Source organism: Clarias gariepinus, chromosome 14 (genome assembly GCF_024256425.1).
Source record: "Clarias gariepinus isolate MV-2021 ecotype Netherlands chromosome 14, CGAR_prim_01v2, whole genome shotgun sequence".
NCBI classification, from domain to species: Eukaryota; Metazoa; Chordata; class Actinopteri; order Siluriformes; family Clariidae; genus Clarias; species Clarias gariepinus.
Window position 1 is genome coordinate 19,098,617 of NC_071113.1, and position 25,497 is coordinate 19,124,113.

Sequence of the window (25,497 nt, forward strand, 5' to 3'; positions counted from 1 at the left end):
CATTTTTAGTAGTTTCTTTTCCTGTCTGGTGAAGCATGAGACATGAAAGAGGGACAGAATCTTGTGACTGAAACTATCAATGCTTTTGTGAGGAAGCATAAGGACGACACCAGAGAAGCGAACATAATCTTATCAGTAGATGTTTGTAAGCTAGATTTATCAATGCAGCAAATACAGTTCATCTGTAACGCGGATATTAGCAAATGATTAGAGTTGAAGGGAAATGCACACTCACAGAAGTCAGAGAGTGAAGGTCACACACTTTGGCTGACTCACTTACTATGGGGAAAACTTGTGTTCTCATACATTGGTAACACTTCATATAAATGTATTGCAAATAATTCCCTCCTGCTAGAGCTGACAGGCAGAAACCCTTCCTTGATAAGAACATGTGTGGTTTTGTAAACTGTACAGGTCGGTGTGCTTTCCAGAATTGAATGACTTAATGTTTCTACAGAACTGCATTTCCGTTGAACCTTATAAGGATGTAACTGTTTTAATGCAATTGCGTTTTTACCTGTAATAAAACAGCTTAAACAGTGCACAAACAAATAAGGTCAAATTTTCATTTTTAACCTAAATTAACTTCATAAACACTTGGGGAAAAAAAAGCAATGATCACCTTAATAAAACGGATTTATAAGTTTATTAACGTATTCAGGTACGTTACAGAATTTCAACACAATGCACATTCCTACCAGACTCGGTGTAAACAAGTTTCATCAAAGTTGATAATAAAAAAAAGTAACATTTTATTTGATGTATAGTGCATATAAAGAACATTTATGTTCATGATTACACGAGGCTACAACACTGCTACAGAATATTGTGTGACGTACCAGAGCTGCGTTGTAATTCTTGTCTAAAGCACATGATCCATTGTGACTATTTGCACTGCAAGTACTCAGCAAAAAAACACATTCCACGGGAACAACAACAACGTTATATTTTCCAGGAACATCTGAAAATGCCAATCATCCTGAAAACACAAAAATGAACATCCAGTGTCCCATCTAACTAATCAATTTAAGAAATATATAATGCTAAGTGCTGGAGTAAAATGATGACATTGTGCCCAATAAAACAAAAGTTACACACACACACAAAGCATACACAGAAAACAAAGGATGTCCAATCTTATTCACAAAGAACTGGTGTAGCTGAAAACCAAAATGCACTGATCAGACATGACTCAAAACGGGCTGGTATGAACTCCTGCAGCCACACTGTCTCTTTTGCAAACAAGTATGGAAATACGTTCAGCACACAAACAAAGGATCTGATCCAGCACATCCTAATGAAAGTGTAAGTTAACCTATTGAATCTGGAGGTTTTTTTCAATTGTCCTGAATTATTTTTGCTATATTGACAAATAATTGTCTTACATACAATGATGTATAATTACATCATGAACTCATCAGAAGGCCCAGCCTCGAAGTAAAGTTCAAATCCAGCAATGCTAAAGTATTAAATCTGGACTTTTTACCTCCATACTTTTGTTCAGAATCTCACCAAAATTACAATCCACTTACATGTACATCTGAATACCTTTACTAAAATGCAGTAATATTAAAAGTTTTACCTTTATAGCCCTTTATACATTCTATGGCCCATTTTTTTTATATGACAATGAGCTAATATTAACCATTTTTTATTATCATTGAAGATCATCTGCACACAATCCCCAAAAGCGAGACGATGATTTGCTTTTCTGCTTTTTTTTTTTTTTATCATTAACAACAATAACGATATGTAAAGCATGAAGGTTACAACTCTACTGACACTGGTATTAGATATCTCATTCTGGTTTCCACACCAAACTGGGGCCTGAAAGAGCACATGTAATTTCCATCCCATAATCATCATCATCATCATCATCATCATCATGCAAAGTAACCTTTTTGATTGGTAACTGAGGTGACTGAATTGCCAATGATGTGGAAACACATTTATATTCTGTGCAGTACATATGTAGGTACAGTCCATATACTGTATCTTCAGGACTTTGGTTCCTTTTTTCATTTCCCACAAGTCCCAAGAACACAAACTAAGCGTACAGTCAGAAAGACCTTAGGATTTGTCTAGCCATACTCTTCGGTCGGTGGTGCCCGGACAAAGTTGTAGTAGCCAGCCAGAGCGCCGAGGTCTATGTAGAGGGAACCTTTTCTTTTAAATGGGCCGGAATCTTCAGTATATAATGACGAGGAATCTAAAATGACAAGAAATGAAAAAAAAGGATGAAGAAACGAAAATGACTAGACTCACATTATGTGCCAGTGTGTGTTTTACGCATGTTTACCTTGTGTGCTATCAGTCATCTGACTGTGTTGGCGTATGAGTGGGTGTGTGCTGTCTCCAAGGGCAGAGTCTAGACTCCAGCAGCGAGGCTGGTCTTCTCGTGAAGGGTGGAGGGCCTCCTCATGGAGGAGCTCCGTGGCAGAGCTCCTCCGCGACGGGACTCTGTCCAGTGCGCGCTCCAGAAGTCCTCGCATAGCTGGACTACAGTCCTCTGATATGTCCTCCAGAGGAGGAGCCTGCTTATGGATCTGCACAGAGAGACAAGGAGAAATAGGTACATTCAAATTATTTGGGAAAGCAAACAGGATTGTATCTACAGAGTTTATTACAACGCAGAATACTGCACACAGAATATAAAAAAAATCATTTGCAGTATGAGGGAAGTGAAAAACTGTAAGCCTTTAAAAATGTGGTACACCAGTAATGTCAGTTCAATGAAACCCAATATGTGGCCAGGTGTGACGCCAACCCTGACACCATGAGACAACGTTACATCAAGAAATATCACGTCAACTCTTGTTCTCAGATGATGCCCAGGTTATGAAAGACTGTGACTATTTCTGTGACATCATCATCACCCAAATGCCTTCATACTTTATATATATATATATATATATATATATATATATATATATATTTCCTTATAGTATTTGGACTTCCTTGCAGATTTTTTATTATCTTATTCAGGGTCAAACCTCTAGGGCTAAAAGTCTCATCACTGCATCATTTAAGCTACTATTTCAAAGTCTCAATTTCATATTAAAAATAGTTGTTTAAATTGATCGGTATAATAGTATATTAGGGTCCTGTACTTCCTAAATCTTAAACTAACTATTCAGTTTTAAATTGAGCTCATTTAAAAAATAAAAAAAAACTTAATATAATATAATGTTATATATATATATATATATATATATATATATATATATATATATATATATATATATATATATAATGCATATAATGTTCCTCCAAACTACTGCCCAATAATTAAATCAGCAAAAGTACAAATTTAAGGCTTAAGCCACCAATGCAGAAACCTTTTACAGTAAACATATATGCAGAGTGAAAGAAGTACCACCTACATTATGGAAAGGAGAACTGATTTCAAAGTAGAAGTACAACTGAACCAAATGACCCAGAGATACCGAGTTTACTAAAGAGGAACAACGATAGACTGAAAGAAACTGAATCAGATTTGCAGCACTGCAAGAAGAGCGTAGGAGACAAAAAGTCATAATCTCCACCAGCGGGGCGTTTCTGGGTTTGTCTTATGTGGTTTTAATACGAATACGCTATATCTGACCACATTTGGGAAACTGCTTTCATACAGTCATCGACGCAGTACGCCCGACATGCAGATACTGTACATAAGCAGATTCACACTTTTATTTGTGTGCATAGTAAATTCCTTTGCTATTGATTCACTACGATTTGGGAGTCTACATTTTTTTTAACTAAATTTCAGCAAGTTCTACTTTTCTTTATTTAACTGAAAGAATACATGCAACTGTATAAGACAGAAATAATACATTGGTTATAAATTATATTTAATCATTTGTATAGTGAATCTCTATAATATGAAACACTCTAATAAAGTCACTTTACAGAAAACCTGAAGTAGAGCAACAGGGGGCAAAGAAAATAATCATCAAAATGACCAGGAAGAAACCCTAAGAGGAACCAGACTCATAGGGGAGTCTCATACAAGTCCCATCAAGTCCCTGTGAAAGATCCCAGAAATCATATCATATAAAAACCAGCTCATTAATATAAACTGTCAGAGCTGCTGTTTAAGAATATTCATCAACAACTTTAACAGCCAGGTAAAAGCGTTGTTATATCAAAGTCAAATATCTATTATTGCATTTTTGCCCCTAATTAAAACCGATTTTATGTGATATACTCACTATGTAAAGGTATGAGGGATAGGCAGAACGTGGGTATCTCCTCACCCACGGCGGGCTACCAGTCTGCATGTGAATAATGGTGGTGCCCAGACTGTAAATGTCCGTCTTTGTGTTGTGTCCTCGACACAGAACCAGTTCCGGACTCATGTACATCTGGAAGAAAAAAAAAGAAAAAAATATGATGATTCACTTTTTTTTGGCTATACACTTGCACATGTATAATAATATAAATATCAGCTTATTATACATTTTATATGTTAAACGGAAAATCTACTGCCATGCTGTGGACTTTTAGAGAAACATTTTTGCAGAAGTTTACATCCTTCTACAGAACTGAAGATGATACAACTCAGTGTTTTCCAAATATTCAGGAAGAAATACATGACCCATCATTGGACCCTCTTCCACTATTGTAAACTCATTTTTCAGTGTTATTCCTACTAAATCAATCAAGGAACAGGAATAAAACACTTAACATCAGTTGGAACAAACGGGGAGTTTCTAACAGTCTAACAGTCAGCAAAGTGTAAATTATCTGTACTGTGGACTTTCCAGGCAGGATCAAAACTGTGTGTGTGTGTGTGTGTGTGTGTGTGTGTGTGTGTGTGTGTGTGTGTGTGTGTATGAGCGTGTGTGTGTGGGAGTTTCCCACTGAGACATAAGAGTAAATGAGACATGTGAAGCTAACAGAGAGCTTGGCATCAGTTTGCCGATGAAAGATGATTTAAAAGACAAATAAAGCTTGTGATGTCTCTTAACTCATGCGTTTCTAAAGCAAAATATTTCTCTTATCATACTTCTTATCAACATTTGTTCACTATATTTGGGAGCTTTCTAAAACTGTTAAATCTCATTTCTTGTACCTTATTTCACAATCACAGTCCTGAAATGCATCATATAAGCAATGCAAGTGGTTGTTGTTCACCCACACAAACACACACATTCACACTCACCTCAGTCCCTCTGAGGTCTCTAGGAACGTACACATCCTCCGTCATCTGCACTGTTAGGCCAAAATCCACCAGCACGGCTTTGGCAGACATCAGCACAATGTTACTGGCTACAGTGGGGAAGAGAGGACACATGAGTAACATGACACTTGGACACAAATTGCACACAAAATGTAGGTCATCTCTTTTATTAATTGGCGCTGAAAAGCAAGTTTATTCTCGAGGCCAAACTCATTTAGCAAATCTTCAAGACTATAAACCACAGTATAAGACACTGTGTCCAATCACTTGCTCTGAATCACTCTGTTGTCCACACTGTCCCTCTTCCAATCTCTTTACAGCTGGAAATTCCAGTCGTCTAAAGGTCAATAGTTTTAGTTCTTGGTTTTCACTAGCATTCATACTGACTTTAAGGAAAGGGAACGCTCCTAGCCTTGGCTCTCTTTCTTTCCTATGACAGAGTTAGGTTGTGGTTCCAGACTACTGAAAAGGTAACAAAACAGCTAAGAAAACACAACACCACTTCCTCCTAACACTGGCCTAGATTCCAGTTCCTGCTTATCTGCTGCCTGGCCTTTACCCGACAGAGTTCAATCAGATTTACCTGAAATAAGTCTTAAGGTTTTATGGGCATGTGTTTCCTCCTCTAAAATAATATGTGATTTATTTGACCTGTGCTTGGGCAAATGCATAACTTGCATTCTGTATATCAAGTATAATAGCAATAATAGTGAGCATTAGGTCTTATCTGTATACAGATAAAAAGCATAATTACTAATTGGTTAACATTCTACACTATATTCTTTATTAAGTATTAGATGGTTTCATATTATTTCTTTTTTTTTTGAGACCAGTCATGCAAAGATCCACTGTTCTAGAAAACAGTTGAAATACAGTTGTTCCTAGCTACTTCACACAAAGTTTCTTTTATTTAATATTGTATTAGATGTACGTGTTTCCTCATACTTCTGGAGCTGCTTTATGACTGTTCATGTCTGCAGTAGTGCTTAGAATGCATGTTTGCATAAAGTAATGAAGTGCAAGACTGGTCTCCTAACCATAACAAGCAGGGTTAGGGTTAGTAAGCATATCTTTCCTCATAGTTTCAAGGGGAGTGAGCAAGAAAGGAAGAGACTGAACCTGCTGGTGCAGAACCACTTTATAGCAGCAGTGCAGTAATTATGAACTGAAATTGCCAGTCTGTTTTGGTACAATGCACCATTCAAGATCTCTCCTGGCTGTGTAGTGCAATTTCAATTACCCCACCAAAAAAGACTTTTTGTTTTCTGTGCACCTGAAATGGCTTACAAAAGATTTGGAGCTTAAAAATGTGCCACACTCCTCTCTCTAAACAAATTTACCAGAACTTTCAATAGCTGTCCTGATTTCCTGCAGCTCCATTGATAAATACTAGTATCCGGCTGGTTTGTTGATTCACTTTAATGATAGTCTATCTAACTTGAGAAAATATGTGCTGGGCATTACAGAGTGAAATTGTACTCCAAAGAAATGGACCATTTTACTTAAAATCCTTTGTATACCTTTACTCACTTCTCAAAAAACTAATAGAACATTAAGATCAAACAAAAATATCGTACTAGACTCACGTTTGATGTCATGATGTATGATATTGTGCGAGTGCAGATACTCCAGTCCACGCAGAACCTGCTGCGTGACCCAAATGATCTCAAACTCTCTCATTGGACCGCAACTCTCCAGCTTCTCCAGAATCGAGCCACCTTCACCAGCCTCCATAAAGAGATACACACCCTGCTCCCACAGCAGAGCCCCATACAGCTCAGCAATGTTCTCATGACGGAACCGAGCCTGGATCTCCACGTCTGCTGGCTTGAAGTACTCCAAGGGAATCTACATAAATGATTATAATAATATGGAAAATCATAAATAAATCAGAACTGATATATTCTTAGATAGCTTACATGCATACCTAGACTGAAAAGCTACCAAGCTTAAGCATGGAATTAACACGATGCATGCCAAATGGTCATGTTTGCTGCTATATATTGTCATATGGAGAAACACTTGTGGTCTCAGACAAGGGGACTCCCAAAGGGCACATGAAGTACTAACAGGAAGTTTACCTGAGATCTGAAGTTTAGTCTTCAAGCCTCAAATATACTTATATTGACGAGAAGAATATCCACATCTGAATAACTTCTAACAGATAAATCTGCATAAAGCTTTAAGGCTAAAGCATATATTCCTGATGTTTTATCAATTTTTGCACAAAATATTTGCAATCTGGCTATATGTATGTCTGTACAGTGTATTAGTCAGGCTCGAATGCCTTCTCTAGGATGTCTGTTGAACTGCATTAGTACATGTCAAGTTTCCAGTTTCAGAATCTGTGGGCTTAACAAAAAAAGAAGAAAAAAAAAGCAACTATCAAAGAGCGTTTCAGTCAAATCAGGTCCTTTCCTGTCACATTCTCTTCCTCTTAACAAAAAATATTCTTTAATTGCAACAACTCCGATTGCTGTAGCAGATTGCCTTTCTGTTCCGCATGCCCTCGTGGCCCTTGCGAATGTCCCATGAGGGCACACATGATCTCTACAAGTATGTGACTAAGCACTTTGGAACTATTTTGGCACGTATACAGCATGCACCTATAATTAACTACAGTTAGAAGCAGGTAACAGGGTTACATTTATAAATAGACCCCTAGAAATAGACTCCATGAGCAAAGAGGAGTACTGACACACCACTATTTTTGCTACTCCATCAGAACTATTTAAAAGTACAGCCAAATAGGATGTTTAGTAATGGGCTGATGGGAAAAGCTGTCTTACTGTTGACAGGAAAAAAGATTGTGTCTCTGCCTGGAAGGCATTAACCTAAGAGCAGGGAAACAGAAAAACATTGGCAGACAGCACACAGATTCTTGGCACTGAAGAAACTCACCCGCTTGCAAGCCATTCTTTTGCGTGTTTCGATATCTTGAGCCAAGTGGACTTTCCCAAAAGAGCCTTTGGGAATGTGACCTGAGCCTGGAGCCTTGTAGGTTAGCCTCCATGGAAACAGGAGCACGTCCAAATCAATACGATAACGCCCTTCTTTTATCACCATGTCGGTCTGTAAGGGTGCAACATAAAATGAGGCTACAATAAAATCTCATAGAAACTTACACTGCAACAATTAATCAATTTAAACTGTGAAATAAATGCTACAAAGAAAATCAAAGAGCAGCAGCATGTGCGGCAAGCTAAGATGTTCTTACAAGTAAAGGCGAGACATGAAGTAATCCTGAACCACTTCAAGATATACACTGTATCTGATCTTGTGTCAGTTTACTAATCCCTACCACTGGGATAGTTCATTATAGTACACTGAATTATTGCATTATGGGATTTAGGAGTTAAAGATGTCAAAACCTATGGGTGGAAAGAAAAAAAGCACAGGGTGCTTTTTTTTATTCTGCTGCCAGGAATTCATACGAACACTCAGATCTTAAAACAGTTCTGTCTACTACTGTAACGTTTTAAAAATAAATCATAGACAGACTTTCCATAATTTTTGAATCACCAGCCTAGATGATGCAGAACACTCATAATCCATGAGATCAGGGAGCAACATGAACTATAAACTGAATATACTGTAAAAGTGTTCTATTAAAGAGCCCATTCCTCACCTTGTTCAGCAGCACCCCGAGCTCCTCCTCCTTTAACTTAGAAAGCGTGGAGGCAGGTGTGTTGGACACCATGTTGACAAACGCCAGCAGGTCCGCCACGCTGCCGTACCTCACTTTGCCCTCCTGCACACGGGAAACCAAGTCAGGAGAGGACGTGCCATCCGAAAGCTCGCTTTCATCCATGTTATCTCCTGACAGAGCCTCCACAAGTGACTCGCCTGACTCCACTTCACTCTCTCTGTCTGAGCGTAGCCTCTCCACAGCCTCGATGATGTCTCCAATGTTCATGTGTGCCAAGAGTAGTTCTAAGTCAACATTTCGGTTCTCGAAATCCATGTTTTTTTTAAATGCAAAAAGTCTGAAACAGAATTTCACAAGAACATAATAAATCACTCAGTTACAGTAAGCACCATTCAGTCAGATGCATCTTCTAGTTAATAGTGTGGGCTTAACTTTAAAAACATTCCTGCAAAATAGCTGAATGTCAGGCACAGATGTTCGACCTTCTGGTAGCTAATGCCAAAGTACAAAAAAAAAAAAAGGCGGCGTTTGCACCTGTTTGTTGTTTGCTTTACAAAAGTGGGGGTTTTAGAAGAGGAAGGAAACAGCACAGCAACTCTGGTGGCTCCGGCACCAGAACTGGTTTTTACTGTTTAGATCCCTTTAGCAACTTTTACTTAAAATCAAAACGCTTAGTGCTGAATTTCTATTGATACAAAAAAAATTAAGAAATAAATAAAAGTAAGAAAAAAAGTCGTATTTCAAAATGTATGATGCAATTACTCATAAATCCAGAATCATGAATCAGTCGACTAGGAACACATTCTGAACAGGGTTATGATAATAAAGGAAAACTCAAGAACAATTATTAACACATGTATCATTGTTTAAGGTTAAAATTTTAAAGAATGCATTACTTATTTCAGTAAGAAATACCAGCTTTAATGTCGACTGCTCGAGCGTCCGAGATGTTTGTTGTTTGTTTCAGTAATAAGGGGATTTTTAAGGGGGAAAGAAACCCTGAGCCAGAACACCACAACTGCCCCCTCACACAAGTCAAAAGTCCAGAGTGTCAAGAGTAACGCGGGTAAATACTGAACACCAAAGTGATAAACAAACAAACAAACAAACAAACAAGCGAGCAAACAAACAAACAAACAAACAAACAGCAAATCTGCTACAGGTTAAATTAGACACACTCCCTGCATTATAAAGAAAGGAAAGCCTGATGGTGTCAAACGAGCCGATATTCGCCCATGTATCAAACACAAACGCTCAAAAACACAGCAAAACCCCTGCTGTCAGGGGAACACAGGACCGATATTTCATATTTAATATCCATAGAAAAAGTTTTTTTCTTGCTCTTACCTTCACAAAAACTTTAGATCACACGGAAGCGATGTGTGTGTAATGCTCCATACTGAGAAATGGCTGTGCTGCCCGTGAGGGGGTAAATAAGCCGTAGGTTTTTCATTCCGCTGCCCTTCTACATCAGAGCCTCCCACGTCTGCGGTTTCGGTTCTCCTTTTCAGACTCTCGTGTTTTCTCAAAAGGTCAGTCGCACCAAACCGTGGCTGTTTTTTTTAAGAACGTGCGCCACCTGCTGGCTGTCTTCTCTTTCCATTTTGCAATCAGCTTTTTTTTTTAAGCTTTCTTTACGTTATCTTCACTAACCACTGTGGAAACAACTGCAGATGTGTTAGGCTTATATTTTACCACATAGAATAAAGATAGATGTATCATCAGGGCTAAAGCTAAAGGTTTAAAGATTAAAATATAGAATGACTAAGACGTTTATTTAGTTAAAGCAGTTTGTAGAGAATAACAAATAAAACTCACTTTTATCAAATCTTCAGTTAAAGCAAGGTTGAAAAGAAGGTAATTATTAAATACAATCGAGATTTCAATTTCGTGGCAAAGTCATGCACATTATACATTTGGAAAACTGAAGTTAATTTATATATTTTTTCATCGTATTTATTTTAAACCCTTACTGTCCCTAAAATATATTTTTTTAATGTTGTCTTTGAAGTGCATTTGCAAAAATCTTACATTGACAAAAAATCGATAAGATGAGCTGAACACTTTTCAATAACAACCAAACGTAAACTATTACATCATACATCACATGTTAAAAGTATCTGCTAAATATTTATTATCCATGAAATGAAACTGCAAGTACGCAGTTCGTGTGAAAGCGCAAACGCGTGTGGAAAAAAAAAATCCCGCTCTTTGCAGTTGCCGTACAATGAGGAAGTGCGCATGCGCCGGTTTCATCCCAGCAATGGCGGCCCGCATTGGGACGTGTAGGTTACATATGAACGGAGCAGAAAGGCTCGTTAATCTGGGCCAGAAATCATATCTACGAGCTCGGCGGATACTCACCAGATCCACCTTTGCAACTAAAGCACAGAATGTTAAAAAGACGCTACAGACCGGTATGTGGAAGTCTTTTCACTTTCGCTCCCCACAGAGGCCAGCTGATGATGTCAGACTGTTCAGTAAACACACCCCTACAGTAGTGTAACATGTCTTTATATGTCGATTAATGTCTCATTGGGGCAACTCTAATAGAGATGGGGGTTGTCTCTAATATTTAACTATAAATAAAGCTTGATGTTTATACTGTACTTGAGTTGTGCACATGAATGTTAGTTGCACTACAGCAGGTAGGAAATGCAGGTGTTTTAAGTGTATTATAGTACAGTAAGTGTCTTGTCAGTTGTATAAATAACTTACAACTGATCCAAGCAAGACGGCACGGTGACGTGGTGGTCAGCACTGTCGCCCTGCACCACCAGCGTCCGGGTTCGATTCCCGCCTCAGGGTCTGTGTGCAAAAGACATGCAGATTAGGCTAATTGCTGTTTCCAAATTGCCTGTGAGTTTGTGTGTATATGTGTGTGCCCTGTTATGGATTGGCATCCCATCCTGCCTCGTGCCCTAAGTCTCTTGGGATAGGCTCCAGGCCCCTTGTGACCCTGTATACAGGATAAAGCGGTATAGACAATGAATGAGGACGTGTGTATGTGTGTGTGTGCGCGCGCCCGGTGATGAATCGCCACAACATTTAGGGTGCCTCATGCCCTACTGTTAGTCTCCAGGCTTCTCGCGACCCTGTATACAGGATAAAGCGGTGTAGGTGGGTGGGTGTGTGAGTGAGTGATTGAAGCAACCATCAGTGTTAATTTATCACGAATACTGTACATAAAATCATATGTCAAATCACTGTCTTGAATTTCAATCCTAACATTAATATATAGGCGCAGCAGCTGGAAATAAAAACTCGTTTTCTGCTCTCCAAGAGGAAAGACGAGAACAAGCTGAGAGGTCTGTCCTCATCGGCTGCCCTCCAAACATCAACCAGAAAAAGTTTGTGGACTACATCTGCAAACATGGAGACATACAGAACCATTTCTTCTATCAGTCTTATGTAAGTAGTAGTGCAGCTGAACATCCTGTATGTTTCGGTCCGCTTTTTGAGGTTTTCATCTATTCAGCCAGGTTTCTTGAAATGGGCTTTACATGACATGGGCTTTACAGTACTATGTCCCAGGGGTGTCCAGTCTTCTCCAGAAAGGGCCGGTGTGTGTGCAGGTTTTCATTCTAACCAGGCAGAAGCCGCACCTGACTCTACCTATTTAATTACTTGTTCTTGATTTGCACTAGACTATCAGGTGTGATGTCCATTTGGTTGAAATGAAAAAATGCACGCACACAGGCTCTTTTGGACACAAAGATTGGACCAAAAGTGAAGGACAAAGCAATTTATTTATAGTTTCACAGGTGATAATTAGTAAGAAAAACTGACTAGATAGTGCATGAAAAGATATTAACAGTAAAAACCTCTATTTAAATCAGTTTACACAATATTTATATACATTTTCTCCCATATTTGTTATAATTCCGCAAGACGAGCAAAGATTAAAACATTTTTTTTTTAAACGAACAAGTCTTGGTTTACGAGTACCGAGTTTCATGTATCACGCATGCGCTTCTTGTTTTGGGCGCCGAGCGTCACGTGATCACAACAATAGTTTTTCTCTCTCTTGCGCTGCAGAATTGTGGGTAATCATCTCCCCTGCTGGGGCTTAGTGCTAGTCTCTTACTGGTATAATGAACATCCGTGCAGGCATGTATTGTTTACTATAACGCTGTGACCAAGTGTGTGTGCGTAAAACATATTTTAATTTGTCTTTGTATGTTTGTGTACAGCGCACGTGTAAAGCAAAAGCAAGTCTCATTAGAGACTCCCTCTGTGTGTCAGCCTGCACTTTGTCCATGCGCATGTCATTGGACACCGTGCCCCTTCACACAAACACACACACACTCACTCTCTAATGGAAACACTGCTCGGTCGCGGTGATTCCATTAGTGTTCACTCACGCGAGTGTTCTTAGCGATGTTCCTTGTTAATTTTTTCGGTAAAACAGTCTTTCCATTAATGTGTGTGTGTGTGTGTGTGTGTGTGTGTGTGTGTGTGTGTGTGAAGCTAAAGTAGAAGGAGAGGAGGAATCAGACCCTCTCCGCCTCTTATCTAACACATAACCCTTCTTTCCTCTCTTATTTAGGTTTTTCACACACACACACACAGGTTAATTTGTTTTATTTTTACTTTATATTTATTATTAATAATTTTTATGCATTAATTTTTTAGGCTGTGGAACTAATAATTTGAGTTTCCATTATTTCTTATGGGAAATTTGCTTTGGTTCACGAGAGTTTTGAAATACGAGCCCACTTCTGGAACGAAGGTTCCACTGTATACAACAAAGAACCATTGCACTTGACAGCAAATTGCATTTTCTTTTAGATTATCTTAAACGGACATTGTTTTTTGTTCTCTTGTCATTATTTCCTTTTTGTATCTTTAATATGTGTTTCTACATGTTTACTATTAAACTAAAAGTTCTCATTAACAAACATTCTCTCAATTTTGACTCAATTTTCATGAATTTTTGTGCTTTGTCCTCCAGGGAGTTTATGCAGTGGTGGAATTCGTCACAAAGGACAGCATCACTGCCCTGAAAGCAAACTGCTCCATACCAAGTGTCCAACATGAAACAGCTGTGCCTTTCAAATCTCGTCTCCTCTCTTTAAAGTGGACAGGGCAAGGTGGCAATTCAAATGCCTCGAACACACTCAAATTCCAAAAGCATCTACCTATTCCTGTTAATGAGCTCACTCAGCATCTTTCCAAACAGGAGAATGTAAGTTAACTTTAAAAATGAGTTGAGATTTCATTTGAAATGTCTAAAAAATAGGTCCTTTATTTCTTTGTATAATCCTTTGCTACACTAATGCACTTATTTCAGGGTTTCACTAGTGCTTGGATACAATCAAGGTAGAATGTTTTCTCAGTGCACCGGACCCATGATCAGGCTTTTTGTGTCAAAAGTGTGCTTTAAGTCATTGCAGATTAGCAGATTAGTCTTCTGTATGTAAACTCTACAGTGTGTGCAATCACAATTATAAGGGAGGGAGGGAAGAGAGGAAGGAAGCACAGCTTTTGACATATTTCAAAAACTAGAGAACTAAAGGTGCTGTTTGATGCATACGCACAAATCCTCTTCGTGGAGACGCAGTGAAAACGAAGGTTTCACTTTAACACTGGAGTTTTCGAAATGACTGACAGCTTTAATAACTGTAAAAGACAAGTTCTTTACCCAATTTGTGTAATTTTATTCTAAATTTAAAGAAGAGGCTTTGTTTTTTCATTAGACTTTGTGGCTTCACTTGCAAGCTTGGTTCAAAAATAGATTTTTAAAATGGCATAATAGTAATTTAATGATTTGTGTGTGTGTGTGAGAGAGGGAGAGAGAGAGACTGGCGCATAGTCATACAAAACTACACTACTATTAAATTAAATTATTTTATTTTTTATGATCCTCTTCAGATAAAAGCCATGGAAAGGATCAAATGATATTTTTGACAATTGCATGTTTAAAGGCATGTGTTTTGTTTTGGTTCCAAGTTAATTTAATTAACCTTATATTTTGTTAATAAAACTGTTCTTAAAAATTTGACATATTTAGCAATCATTTTGTATGGTTAGTAATAGGTCCCCCCACAAAAAAAACTTGACCACACCATCCCCCTTTACAATTCGACCACTGTGGTGAATGATTATATTTTTGTCAAGGATCACGTGTTGCGCTTGCTGAATGTTAATGAGAATGACTGCAATGGGCCTCGCTCCATCTCAGTTGAGACCCTCATTCATGGAAATATGGCCTTTTTAAAATGTTTGCACCATTCAAATGTTTTAGCTGTTGGTTTAGCTGAGTCTCATCACTGTACTGTGCTTAAAGCCTTCTGTATATGTCAGTCAGTCTGAAGACGTCATTCTTCTGCTCATGAGACAAGAAGTACCGGGTTGACTTGAACGCCCCCGCATCCACAAAAATACCAGATACGACTGAATACAGTATATCAGCAGGTAATATGTTATCTGTCTCCCCATGTCTCCAGATAGATCAGCAGCTGCAGAGTCTGACTGAGCTGTATCAGCTGACTGATGAAAACATCAGTTTACGCTTCTTGGTCTGTTCGTTGCTCAGGGACATTGCTGCTGCCTATTTCCCAGAATGCATCATCAGGCCTTTTGGCTCCACTGTGAACAGCTTTGGAAAACTGGGCTGTGACCTGGACATGTTCCTGGATCTAGATGGCATCAGTAGGCAGAACCAGAGAAAGGTCAGTACTGTAGCTATAAGACAAATGTAGAGTTGTGACATTTACAGAGTGAGACTGGGGAACGTGAGAGTGTCATAATGTAAAGGAAGATTTGTATCCCGAAATTTTTTTAAACTATATATTACTCATTATATATTTTCTATTAAGTGTGACTATATGTGATGTGGGTGGATTTGTAGAAGTTCAGTTTAAAGGTTGCATTTAAATGTAAATTTATTAAAAGGTCAGATTTTCAAAAAAGGAAGTAAAAACTGGATCATTAGTGTTAGCTTATTTGTATTGAATAAACCAAAGATGGTAGTTTTTTCTTAGGTAGAGAAAATGTCACTATCATGGTCAGTCTATAAAATATAATAATATATATATATATATATATATATATATATATTACATGCCTAATATTAGTACTTTCTTGTCATTGAGATTTAAAATTTATTTAAAAATGCATTTTATTAAATTTTTTCAGCTAATATAAAAATCCAGAAAAAGTCAGTCTTTGGTTTAATGTAGTTCAGCAGTCAGCACTGTATCAAGAATAAATGTTTAAGGAGTATAGTAAAATATCTCATGGTTGACTTGTTTTGATCTGAAGACTTTTGGCACTTGTGGATGTTCAGCCACAAAACTTTGAGAACACTTTTACAAAGCACCAAAATTCGTGACATATAAATTATGTAATTGCAAAAGATGCAGTAATCTCCTTTAAGCAGTTGATTTTGAAACGTGTCTGCTACTTATGCTTTGTAAAGTCTTTATAACGGCTCTAATCTGAGGTGCCTTAAATTGGTGATTTTTGAGGCTGGTAACTCTAAATGAACTTCTCTTTTGCAGCAGAGGTAAGTTTCGGTCTTACCCTCATGGAGAGGTCATCATGAGAGCCAGTTTCATTATGGTGCTTAATGGGCACCTTTTGCAAATACACTTCACGATACTGTTCATGCAAGAACTATTCCAGAACAGCTGACGTTTGTGTCTTAAAATAACAACTAACTTTTGTTGTTACAAATATTAAGCAATTCCCCTCTGGGATTAGTAAAATTCTTTGAATCTTGAATTTGAATTACTTTATTTCCTAATGACACGTGTTATTTCATAGTTTTGAAAAAAATCCAGTATCATTTGTGTGTATATATATATATATATATATATATATATGTATGTTTATATCTATCTGTGTGTATGTATGTATAGATAGATAGATAGCTATAGATGTGTGTGTGTGTGTGTGTGTGTGTGTGTTTATTTATTTATTTGTTTGTTTAGTTAGATAGTTCTTAGGCTAGAATTAAGACCTTTGAATCTGTTCAATTTTTACCGCAAGAGGTTGCAATATTTTACTGGTTATGTAGTTGGAAATTTGAGTTCTTTAGAAGAAAATAGAGTTTTTCAATCATTTAAGTATTTGTTTATTTATTCTTTTTAGCATTTTGAGGTGATAAATGAATAACGGCAAACGGCAAAAAAAAAAGTTTTGTCTGGTTATTTGCTGTTAGCCTAGATAAATACATCTAAATACATTAACATTTGATATTTGCAATCACAATATGTGTTAAAATAATTGCAGTGTGATAATTTTTTCTTTTTTTACTTTATTTTAGAATTGCAGTCCTAATTTAAAATAATCAAACTGAGATAATTGATTGTGATTTGAAGTGCATATACCTAAAGTGCATGCTTAAATCTTCTAGGGTTCTGGTTTGTCTCTTGAGTATCAAGTAAAGCAGGGCACATCAGAGCGGACGGTCACCCAGAGCATCCTGTCTGTTATCGGGGAGTGTGTGGACCAGTTCGGTCCAGGCTGCGTTGGCGTTCAGAAAATCCTCAATGCTCGCTGCCCCCTCGTCCGATTCGCTCACCAGCCTTCAGGCTTTCAATGTGACCTCACTGCAAATAACAGGTAAGATGACTGAAAGACTAAATCCCCTAACGTTTACTGATTTCTGCAGAGCTTCAAGCGGAAGGTTATGTTGGCTCACGTCCAACTCTGAGCAAATATTATGAAATTTACAAATAACTCCACGAATTATATTTAACACAGGAATATTCCCTGATTCACAGAGTAAAAAAAAAAGACTTGATCTTGTGCATCCTAAAAAAAGCAGCTGGGAAAATTTTAATTGCGATTGAGAAGTGAGAGTCCATGTAAAAATATGTACATACATGTGGACTACAGTGAAACTAAGTCAAGCAGAGTTAAAAAAGAAAAAATAAAGCCCAGGGTGAAAATCGTTTTCTTAGGAACGACATTGTGGTCAAAGAGACTTCTTACGAACAGGAGGGAGAGGAAAGGTGAAATGTCAAACACTGTGCTTTACATAGTTACTCATTTTCACTTCCATTTTCCTCACCATCTTTTCGATTTTAGAGACCGATATACACAGAGGTGTCAAAACACAGAAACTCGTTACGAATGTTTTTTTGTAGGAAAATGCTATACAGTACATGTGGACAAACTCTGATCGCTCCGGGGAAAATCCCTGCACTCTCACTAAAATGGTGGAAAAATTTCAGCATAAATGGTTCTAGCAGAAACCTGTCCTGATGCAAATGAAACTTTGTGAGCAGTTCCTGTTCTCCCGGACCACTGAAACGTTTTAGAAACAGGATGTCATTGAGAAACACAAACTCTTGCATGTGTAGGAAAAAAAAAACCAATTCAGCAACTATTTTGTGTAAATCTCGCTCTTGATTTCTGCGTCACTTTTTCCATGTCTGTATATGGACAGTCATGTGTTCCGATATTCCTCTGTGTGTAAATGACATGGCTTGTTTGCAGATGGCAGATATTTAAAAATTAATTTAATGTAGAGTATAGTTTTGTTGTTAATTGTATAACATCTTATGTAAGAAACGTATCAGGAAGAGGTGAAAAAGGCAGTACAATATATGAAATCAATGTTATGATCATGTTCCTGTACACTACAGACGTATTTGTATTTGTGTTTCACACACCAGTATTTAGATCCTTAACTTACTATTCATAAATTAATTTTCCCTTATACTGTATCTTCATTTAAGTCAGTGAAGGAGAATAACAACAGACAAGACAACATGCCACATGCATTTTGATTTGCAGAGGACATGATCTGATCTACAATGGTGGACAAAAGTATTAAAGCATCTTATGTCTTGTTTTACAGTACTCTCTGTGCGCAAAACAGGTGATATCTCTAAGTAGTTTTCACCTATCTACCTGAAGACTTGTGCTAAATTTATGTCAGGACTTTTACTTTTTGAAGCCGGCGTGTCCACCTTCTGCACATAAATGGCAAAAACTAGGGAATTCCTAAATAACTTGTTTACTTCTGCAGATTTCTTGCGAACTTCAGCACATTTCCTTACATGACCTTTACAAAGCAATCAAACAGGCATAGATTGAGGGACTGACATCAGAGAACCTCAGATGTCTGATGATCCAGCAGGTCTTGAAGAATGAGTATGAATGAAGAAGATGAAGAAGAGATGAAGAATAACTATTGCAATACTAAATATTGATTGTTGTATAGTGATTTAATTGCGTAAAATAACAAATTATTTGTATTATCCTGATTTGTCATAAAAACATTGAATTTCTATTTCGTCCTTATACTTTTGGTCATCACTGTAGCATGAACTGAATATTTTTATAAAGCAACACTGCTCTGTATGGATTAAAGTTGTTCTTGGTCCGCTTGTGTCCTCAGGGTGGCGATGAAGAGCTCTGAGTTGCTTTATGTATATGGGAAACTGGACGCACGTGTGCGACATCTTGTGTTTGCGGTTCGGTGCTGGGCTCGTGTCCATGGCATCACCAGCAGCATTCCCGGAGCCTGGATCACCAACTTCTCTCTTACGGTCCTCGTGCTGTTCTTTCTCCAGCGCCGGACGCAGCCATTACTGCCCACCCTGGACCAGCTCAGAGACCTGGCAGGTGTGAAGCCTTGCATACACACTTCCATATATTTATACCTTATGCATTATAAAGTAGTTATTCAAAAAGAACCATGTAAACACGCTTTACATGTAATGTATTTTACAAGTTTATAGCTTCATGTGTCCTGTTTTTGTATTTTCTAGACCCTGCAGATCAGTGCATTATTGAGGGGAATGACTGCACGATCGTCAGTGACCTGAGTAAGATTAAACTACAGAAAAACACAGATACACTAGGTAAGTATAAAGTCAAAAATAGATTTTGTGTTAAATAATTCTGATTAGAAAATATCTATTATTATAGCTGTTAGACAGCCCTTATGTGTTAATAATAATAATTATAATAACAATAGTAGTAGTAGTAGTAGTAGTAGTAATTATTGACGGGTTGTTCATGAACAATTCGTTCTTTTTGAACAAATTTTTAACGTGACTCAGAAGAACGAGTAGTCTCAGAGAGTGATTCATTCATTTCTGTTTCGTGCGGGTGTGGCGCGCATGCTTAAATCACCGCAAAACCTCTGTAGGTTATGTACAGTAAACAGAATTGAGTTATTCTTTCTCAATGACTCTTCTACTACGAGTCGTTCGTTCTTTTGTCACGTGACTCCCATAGACGCTATGCAGTGCAATAGATTCAAAAGAACAAACGACTCAGACTGGAAGATATATGAGGTGAGCTACACATTCTGTTAATTATAATATGTCCCTAACTGCATTGTAATATTTTCATTACTGGACATTTGTGTATGTAAACGTATTGGGGGTCTTTTTTATTAAAAACGCAACATTTTATTTTATTTCTGATCAAAAGAAAGAAGATTCGTTCATTTTGATGAATGAGATTCAAAATACAGAGTCACTAAAATGATTCAAACTTCCCATCACTACTAGTAATAAAATTAATGTAAGTACATTGTTCTCATGTGTCCTGTACAGAGAAATTGCTGCAAGAGTTCTTTGAGTTCTATGGAAATTTTGCCTTCAGTTCAACATCCATCAACATAAGGAAGGTGCGTAACAAATAATGTACCGGTATAATCCTGGGCACACAGACTGAAACAAGAGCTAACCTGAATGCATTGAGTTAAAGCATGCTTAGATTCGCCTTAAATCTTAACACAGCACATAGTTGACAAATGCGAGTGAGAAGGGGTTAAATATTCTGAAACATCCCATCCACATTTCCCATGGCTGTTCAACTCTCTGTAAATTTCTTTACCCACACAGACACACACTCACGTTTAAGTATCTGTGCTGATGTATTGAGAGGCTGCTGCTGTAAAATGCAGACCTTGGCCTCCAAATGTGCCGCTTCTGCGGAATCTATCACCAGGCCTCTGGTCATTTATCACTTTTTATCATTCTGTCCATCCCCTCTATTTCACTGAGTCATCTTCCATAAAGTCTCTGCTGTGTAGGTGCAAAACGTCCCCAAGATCAGAGCCATACAGTCTGGTTAGCTCAGAAGAAAATTTGAATCTGGTAATATTGATTTTTATCTGCATTCTTTCCAGGGAAAAGAGCAGAACAAACCCGAGTCGGCCCCTCTGCACATCCAGAACCCGTTCGAAACGAGTCTAAACGTCAGCAAAAACGTGAACACCACGCAGCTGGAACGCTTTGTCGCACTGTGTCGTGAGAGCGCCTGGCTTCTCGAGCAGAACGAGGTGCTTAAACGGAGTGCTGGTCAGTCAGCAGATGCAGTCCCACCTTGGGGACTGGCTGCCCTCCTTTTGCCTTCGGTTGCTCAGTCGGCGGGGGTGAAGGGTCGCAGGAAGAAGAAACATCATCCGGCAAGCGAGAGGATAAAGACTTTGCTGGAGTCACTTAAGAGTAACAGTGGAGGAACGAGTGCGAAACAGAGTGCTGTTAATAGTCGCCACTAGGGGGCAGCATACGTCTGGACTTGTCTGTGTGAAACGACTGCGAACTCGAAGCGTCTAACCAAGTTCAGCTGACTCGGCTGTGGTGAGTCCAGCCTGGAGAAGCAGCTCTACTGTTTGCTGGTTTTGCTGCAGCCCAGCCTGAACCACAATAACAAAACGATGCCACATCCACAATAAAACCTACAGTGTTTCTCTGAAGGTATTATGGGATATTTTAGGTTTGTGTAAACAGGAAGCCCGAGAGCTTGTTGTTCTTTTCACAAAGACGGATAGCTGATGGTGGAGATTCACTCACAGTGTTCAGATTAAAGGGATCATGGTGCTGTAGTGAACTAGGCAGACCGCATTGTGGTTAAAAAGCCATATGGCGTCTGAATGAATGTGTGCTTTGGTGAGTGGGCTTCATCCTCCGAGTTAGTGTACATAAAGCAGAGAAATATTTATCTCATTCTATAGGCATATGTAACTAACTGTTTTTTAAATTGTATTAAATTACTTTAAACTTTAAAAGTCTTTGTGGTACTTTGACACTTCAAAAGCTGTCTGATGTGTAGTCTATTAAAAAAAAAAAAAAGGCAGCAATTTTTCTAGAGTGGTTTAGAAAGACTGAGAAACCCATTTTGTTTTTCTTTAAAAAAAAAAAAAAAAAGAAGGTTATTTCTCATCAAAAATGTTACATTTCTGTTTGCTTGGTTACGCACTGCATTAAGGCTTAACCAAAAAGAAGTCTGCCGAAATGTCTTATGGGCGTGACATTTTAAAGTTTATTTTTATTATAGAGATGGCACAATTCCACTTTTCTTCTCCTCCAATACCAGTATCAGTACGGAAACCATGAGTGTCTGCTGATACAGATACACATCTGATATTATATTTTTTATAAATGCTATGCTTTACTTTCACACAATTTTATTTAAAAAGTACTTACATTATAAAAGGAGGAATTCAAGTCAGCCCAGGACTTTTGATTGTCCAGAGTAACAACACAGTTATAAAAGTAAAAACTTTCTTTATTTCTCCATATAATCCTTAACTACAATAATACACTTATCCCAGCAATTTAACGAGTGCTTGAATACCATCAAGATAGAAAGTTTTCTCAATCATTAGACTGCCTACTTCACATCGTCACCAAGGGTGAATCTCTGGCCTCCCAGGAACTCCTTCAATATACCAAACATTTGGAAATTGCTTGAAGCAAGGTCAGGACTGTGTAATGAGCCAATGGTGCAATGGGCAATGGTCAGGCTGTTTTTTTTTTTCCCTGACAGCGTTCCACTTGCTTAAAGTAAATGGGAGCGACTGCAATGGCCTCCGAGACACCTCAATTAATTTTAACGACTCCACATTTGTCTACAATATTACAATTATAACAACAATTATAAAAAGGCCAGATAGCATAATCATTTAAAATAATATATGATGCCTAATACTGACAGTACTTGTTGGGAAATTTGTTTTTCACTAATTTGTTTTTCACTATCATGTTATATTAATAGTCTTGGCTCCTTTGTAATACTGTTTCAATAAATCTCATGCCATATTGTGCGAGAATATTAACATGTTCATATATTCTGGTGTAAAAAAATGAATATTCTGTGCTGAGGAAGACTTCAATCTTTTGACTCTGTCTGTTGTCTCTCAGTAGAAGCTCCTGACAATAGCTGCTTGTGTCCCAAATTTCTCTCTTGTTCTACATCACATGCTGTGCTAGTAAAGAAAAGAAAAACTGATTCGATGCAATGGTATAAAATTCTGTTCCACGTTACAAATGTCTTATTTAATTCCCAAGTATATTAAAGAATAATATCATTAGTTAGAGGGCAAAAATCTGTATATCACCAGATGGTCTGTGAAGAAATCCAGAATCTTAACTTGCATAAACACGGAGTGCGACTGAAATCTGAAGCATACAGACGTTGTCGAATTAAATGAATGGTTTAATAGTCTAGTGTGGACAGAGAGTGGGGTAAATAGGCAGTGATGATAGGAGAGAACAAAAATAGAGAGGCCCTGTCCCCTAAGTGTAGGAGTGTGCGCCAAACATCTGCTTTTCCACCCCACGCCTGTCTAGTTGAAGGGTCAAAGAATAAAGTTGAAAATATCTTTCTTTAGCTCCTCTCATCTGGAGCATCACATAAGCAGGAAAGGAGTGCGAGACAGTTATTGACTTTAACACCTACTGAAGAGTGACTTTGCACTTCAACTGACCTGTAAGGTGAAAAGGGAGTCTGAGGTCCCTGAGAGTCAAAAGGCGTGGAGGATCACATGATTTGGGGGAAAAAATAAATAATGTGGAAACAAACCACTGTGATAAAAATAAATAAATAAATAAATAAAACATGCTTTTTCCAGTAGTAAACTTGTATATAAATGCTGGATGAAGTGATTTATGTTCATTTCAGACGCCGAATCAATAATGTGTCTTAGAGACAGATTTGTGTGTGTATGTGTGTGTATGTGTGGTTGTTCTGAAGTATATTTTTCAAAGGTTCATTGGTTGCATTAAATGAGTGAGAAACATATGCTACCCATTATAAAGAAACGGTTAAACAGGACTAAGCCTGGTGTGAGAGGAACTCGAGGGCAAATCATACCATGTTTGATCGTTACATAAAACCTCAGTTTAATTCTCCAACCATATTCATCACATCATGTCCTCTCCATTGTTACTAAGCCCTTTGCAGTTCACTGATCCAGCCCCGTCCAAGATAATGCTGGAGAGAACAACACGAAGAACAAAAGTTAAGTTTGCTGTGCAGGACTTATGGGAAAAGCTCCTCTGGAAAATGTGGGTTGGTCACGACTTTGATCCTTGGCTTCCAGGCAATCAGTCTGATGAAGGAGTTTAAGTTTGAGTATGAAAAAAAAAAAAAGAATTTCTTTCTCTGTTCTTGGCTTTAGTGTTCTCTTGAGCCTGAAAGAATTTAGAAAGGTGGCTTGAGGGTTTAAAAAAACCACGGGATTTACAGGAAAAACAGCATGTAATGAAAATGCCTTTGCTTTTCTATCTTTTGGTTTAAACTTCAAACGTAAGCATTTTGGAGGTTTTTGTGGTTAAATTGGATCTCTGTAGGTTATTGCCCAAATGTTATCTCTTTTTTTGTCTTTTAAGTATCTTGGTTTCTTTCACTGTGTCTCAGTGTTATTTAATGATCACTCACTCATCATCTATACCGCTAAATCGTGTAAACAGGGTTACGTCGGGCCTGGAGCCTATCCCAGGAGACTTTGGACATGAGGTGGGGTACACCCTGGACAGGGTGCCAATCCATCGCAGGGCACACACATACACACACTCACACATGTTACGCACAATTTGGGAATGCCAATTATCCTAATCTGCACTCTGCAGTTTATAAAAATGTGAAGTAGCATGCAATACAATAACATATTTGTAGTACTGTTAAATTATGTGAGATGCTGTTTTCACAGAAGAAGAAATCTTTATTGTCACTATACAGGTACAATAAAATTAGGAGTGCAACTTCTAAAATGGAGTAATTTTAAATAACTATATACATCAAAATAAAATCAAATATCCTGCAACTCACAGACAGATAGACTTTGGTACATGAAAGATATTAGACGTGCATACAGTAGTTAATAAATAAATAGAGAGACAGACCTTATTGCACAAGCCAAACAGTGTAAACAAGTAGACACCTACTGATTTGAAGTACGTAGAGGTAGATAAGTAAGTGAAGGTTGCAGAGACAGGTTTATTTGTCAGTCTTGACATATTGCACTCATCACGTAGTGTATTTATGACTGGTCTGTCTGTAATTGCACTGGCCCACGCAATAATAACATAAGGTAATGAATGAAAAGAATGATAGTTATAAACAATATTGTCTTAATTGACTTTAATGTTGATTCAATCAGCACATTATTATTTGTGTAATCAAAGTTGTGGCCGTGCTTCATAATAACGCTACGCTGATGTGCATACTGGTCTTTTTGCATGCATAGTTTTTAACGCGGAGTCATCTTTTTCGTGAGAGTCAAGACCTGAGAGTGTTTTTGAGGCTTTTCCTTCCTGAGAGATTTGAGCCAGAAAGCCAGTAGCGATTAGCTCAGTAATCTGATGGAAAATCCAGCGTTGTTGTTTTATAACAAGCTTTTCATTACACGCACACACACACACACACATGCATTGTCTTAGTGTTAGGACTAACATTGGACCACACTGTG

At 37.9% G+C, this 25,497-nt stretch overlaps 2 protein-coding genes across 2 annotated transcripts; one reads left to right on the top strand and one right to left on the bottom strand.

Moving 5' to 3' along the window:
• Positions 1-627: 627 nt before the first annotated feature.
• On the bottom strand, positions 628-10,334 carry map3k8 (mitogen-activated protein kinase kinase kinase 8). The gene is made up of 8 exons (XM_053512025.1): positions 10,176-10,334; positions 8,808-9,165; positions 8,081-8,251; positions 6,766-7,027; positions 5,162-5,268; positions 4,209-4,361; positions 2,300-2,546; positions 628-2,209 (listed from the first exon to the last, which is right to left on the bottom strand). The coding sequence occupies exons 2-8, from the start codon at positions 9,141-9,143 to the stop codon at positions 2,082-2,084; spliced, it is 1,404 nt and encodes a 467-aa protein (XP_053368000.1). The 5' UTR covers positions 9,144-9,165; positions 10,176-10,334; the 3' UTR covers positions 628-2,081.
• Positions 10,335-11,057: 723 nt separating this feature from the next.
• On the top strand, positions 11,058-22,489 carry mtpap (mitochondrial poly(A) polymerase). Its single transcript, XM_053510870.1, has 9 exons — positions 11,058-11,245; positions 12,070-12,239; positions 13,783-14,016; positions 15,278-15,502; positions 17,191-17,399; positions 19,186-19,412; positions 19,559-19,651; positions 20,354-20,427; positions 20,932-22,489. Exons 1-9 carry the CDS (start codon positions 11,092-11,094, stop codon positions 21,301-21,303), a joined length of 1,758 nt encoding a protein of 585 aa, XP_053366845.1. The 5' UTR covers positions 11,058-11,091; the 3' UTR covers positions 21,304-22,489.
• Positions 22,490-25,497: the final 3,008 nt, after the last annotated feature.

Bases quoted from the DNA above. Each gene is read 5' to 3' on its own strand.
- mtpap (XM_053510870.1), top strand. From the start codon at position 11,092: ATGGCGGCCCGCATTGGGACGTGTAGGTTACATATGAACGGAGCAGAA. The intron at 11,246-12,069 runs GTATGTGGAAGT...ATTAATATATAG, and splicing joins TAAAAAGACGCTACAGACCG to GCGCAGCAGCTGGAAATAAA. The intron at 19,652-20,353 runs GTAAGTATAAAG...TGTCCTGTACAG, and splicing joins GAAAAACACAGATACACTAG to AGAAATTGCTGCAAGAGTTC.
- map3k8 (XM_053512025.1), bottom strand. From the start codon at position 9,143: ATGGATTTCGAGAACCGAAATGTTGACTTAGAACTACTCTTGGCACAC. The intron at 7,028-8,080 runs GTGAGTTTCTTC...TCATTTATGTAG, and splicing joins AAAGAATGGCTTGCAAGCGG to ATTCCCTTGGAGTACTTCAA. The intron at 4,362-5,161 runs GTGAGTGTGAAT...TTTTTCTTCCAG, and splicing joins GAGACCTCAGAGGGACTGAG to ATGTACATGAGTCCGGAACT.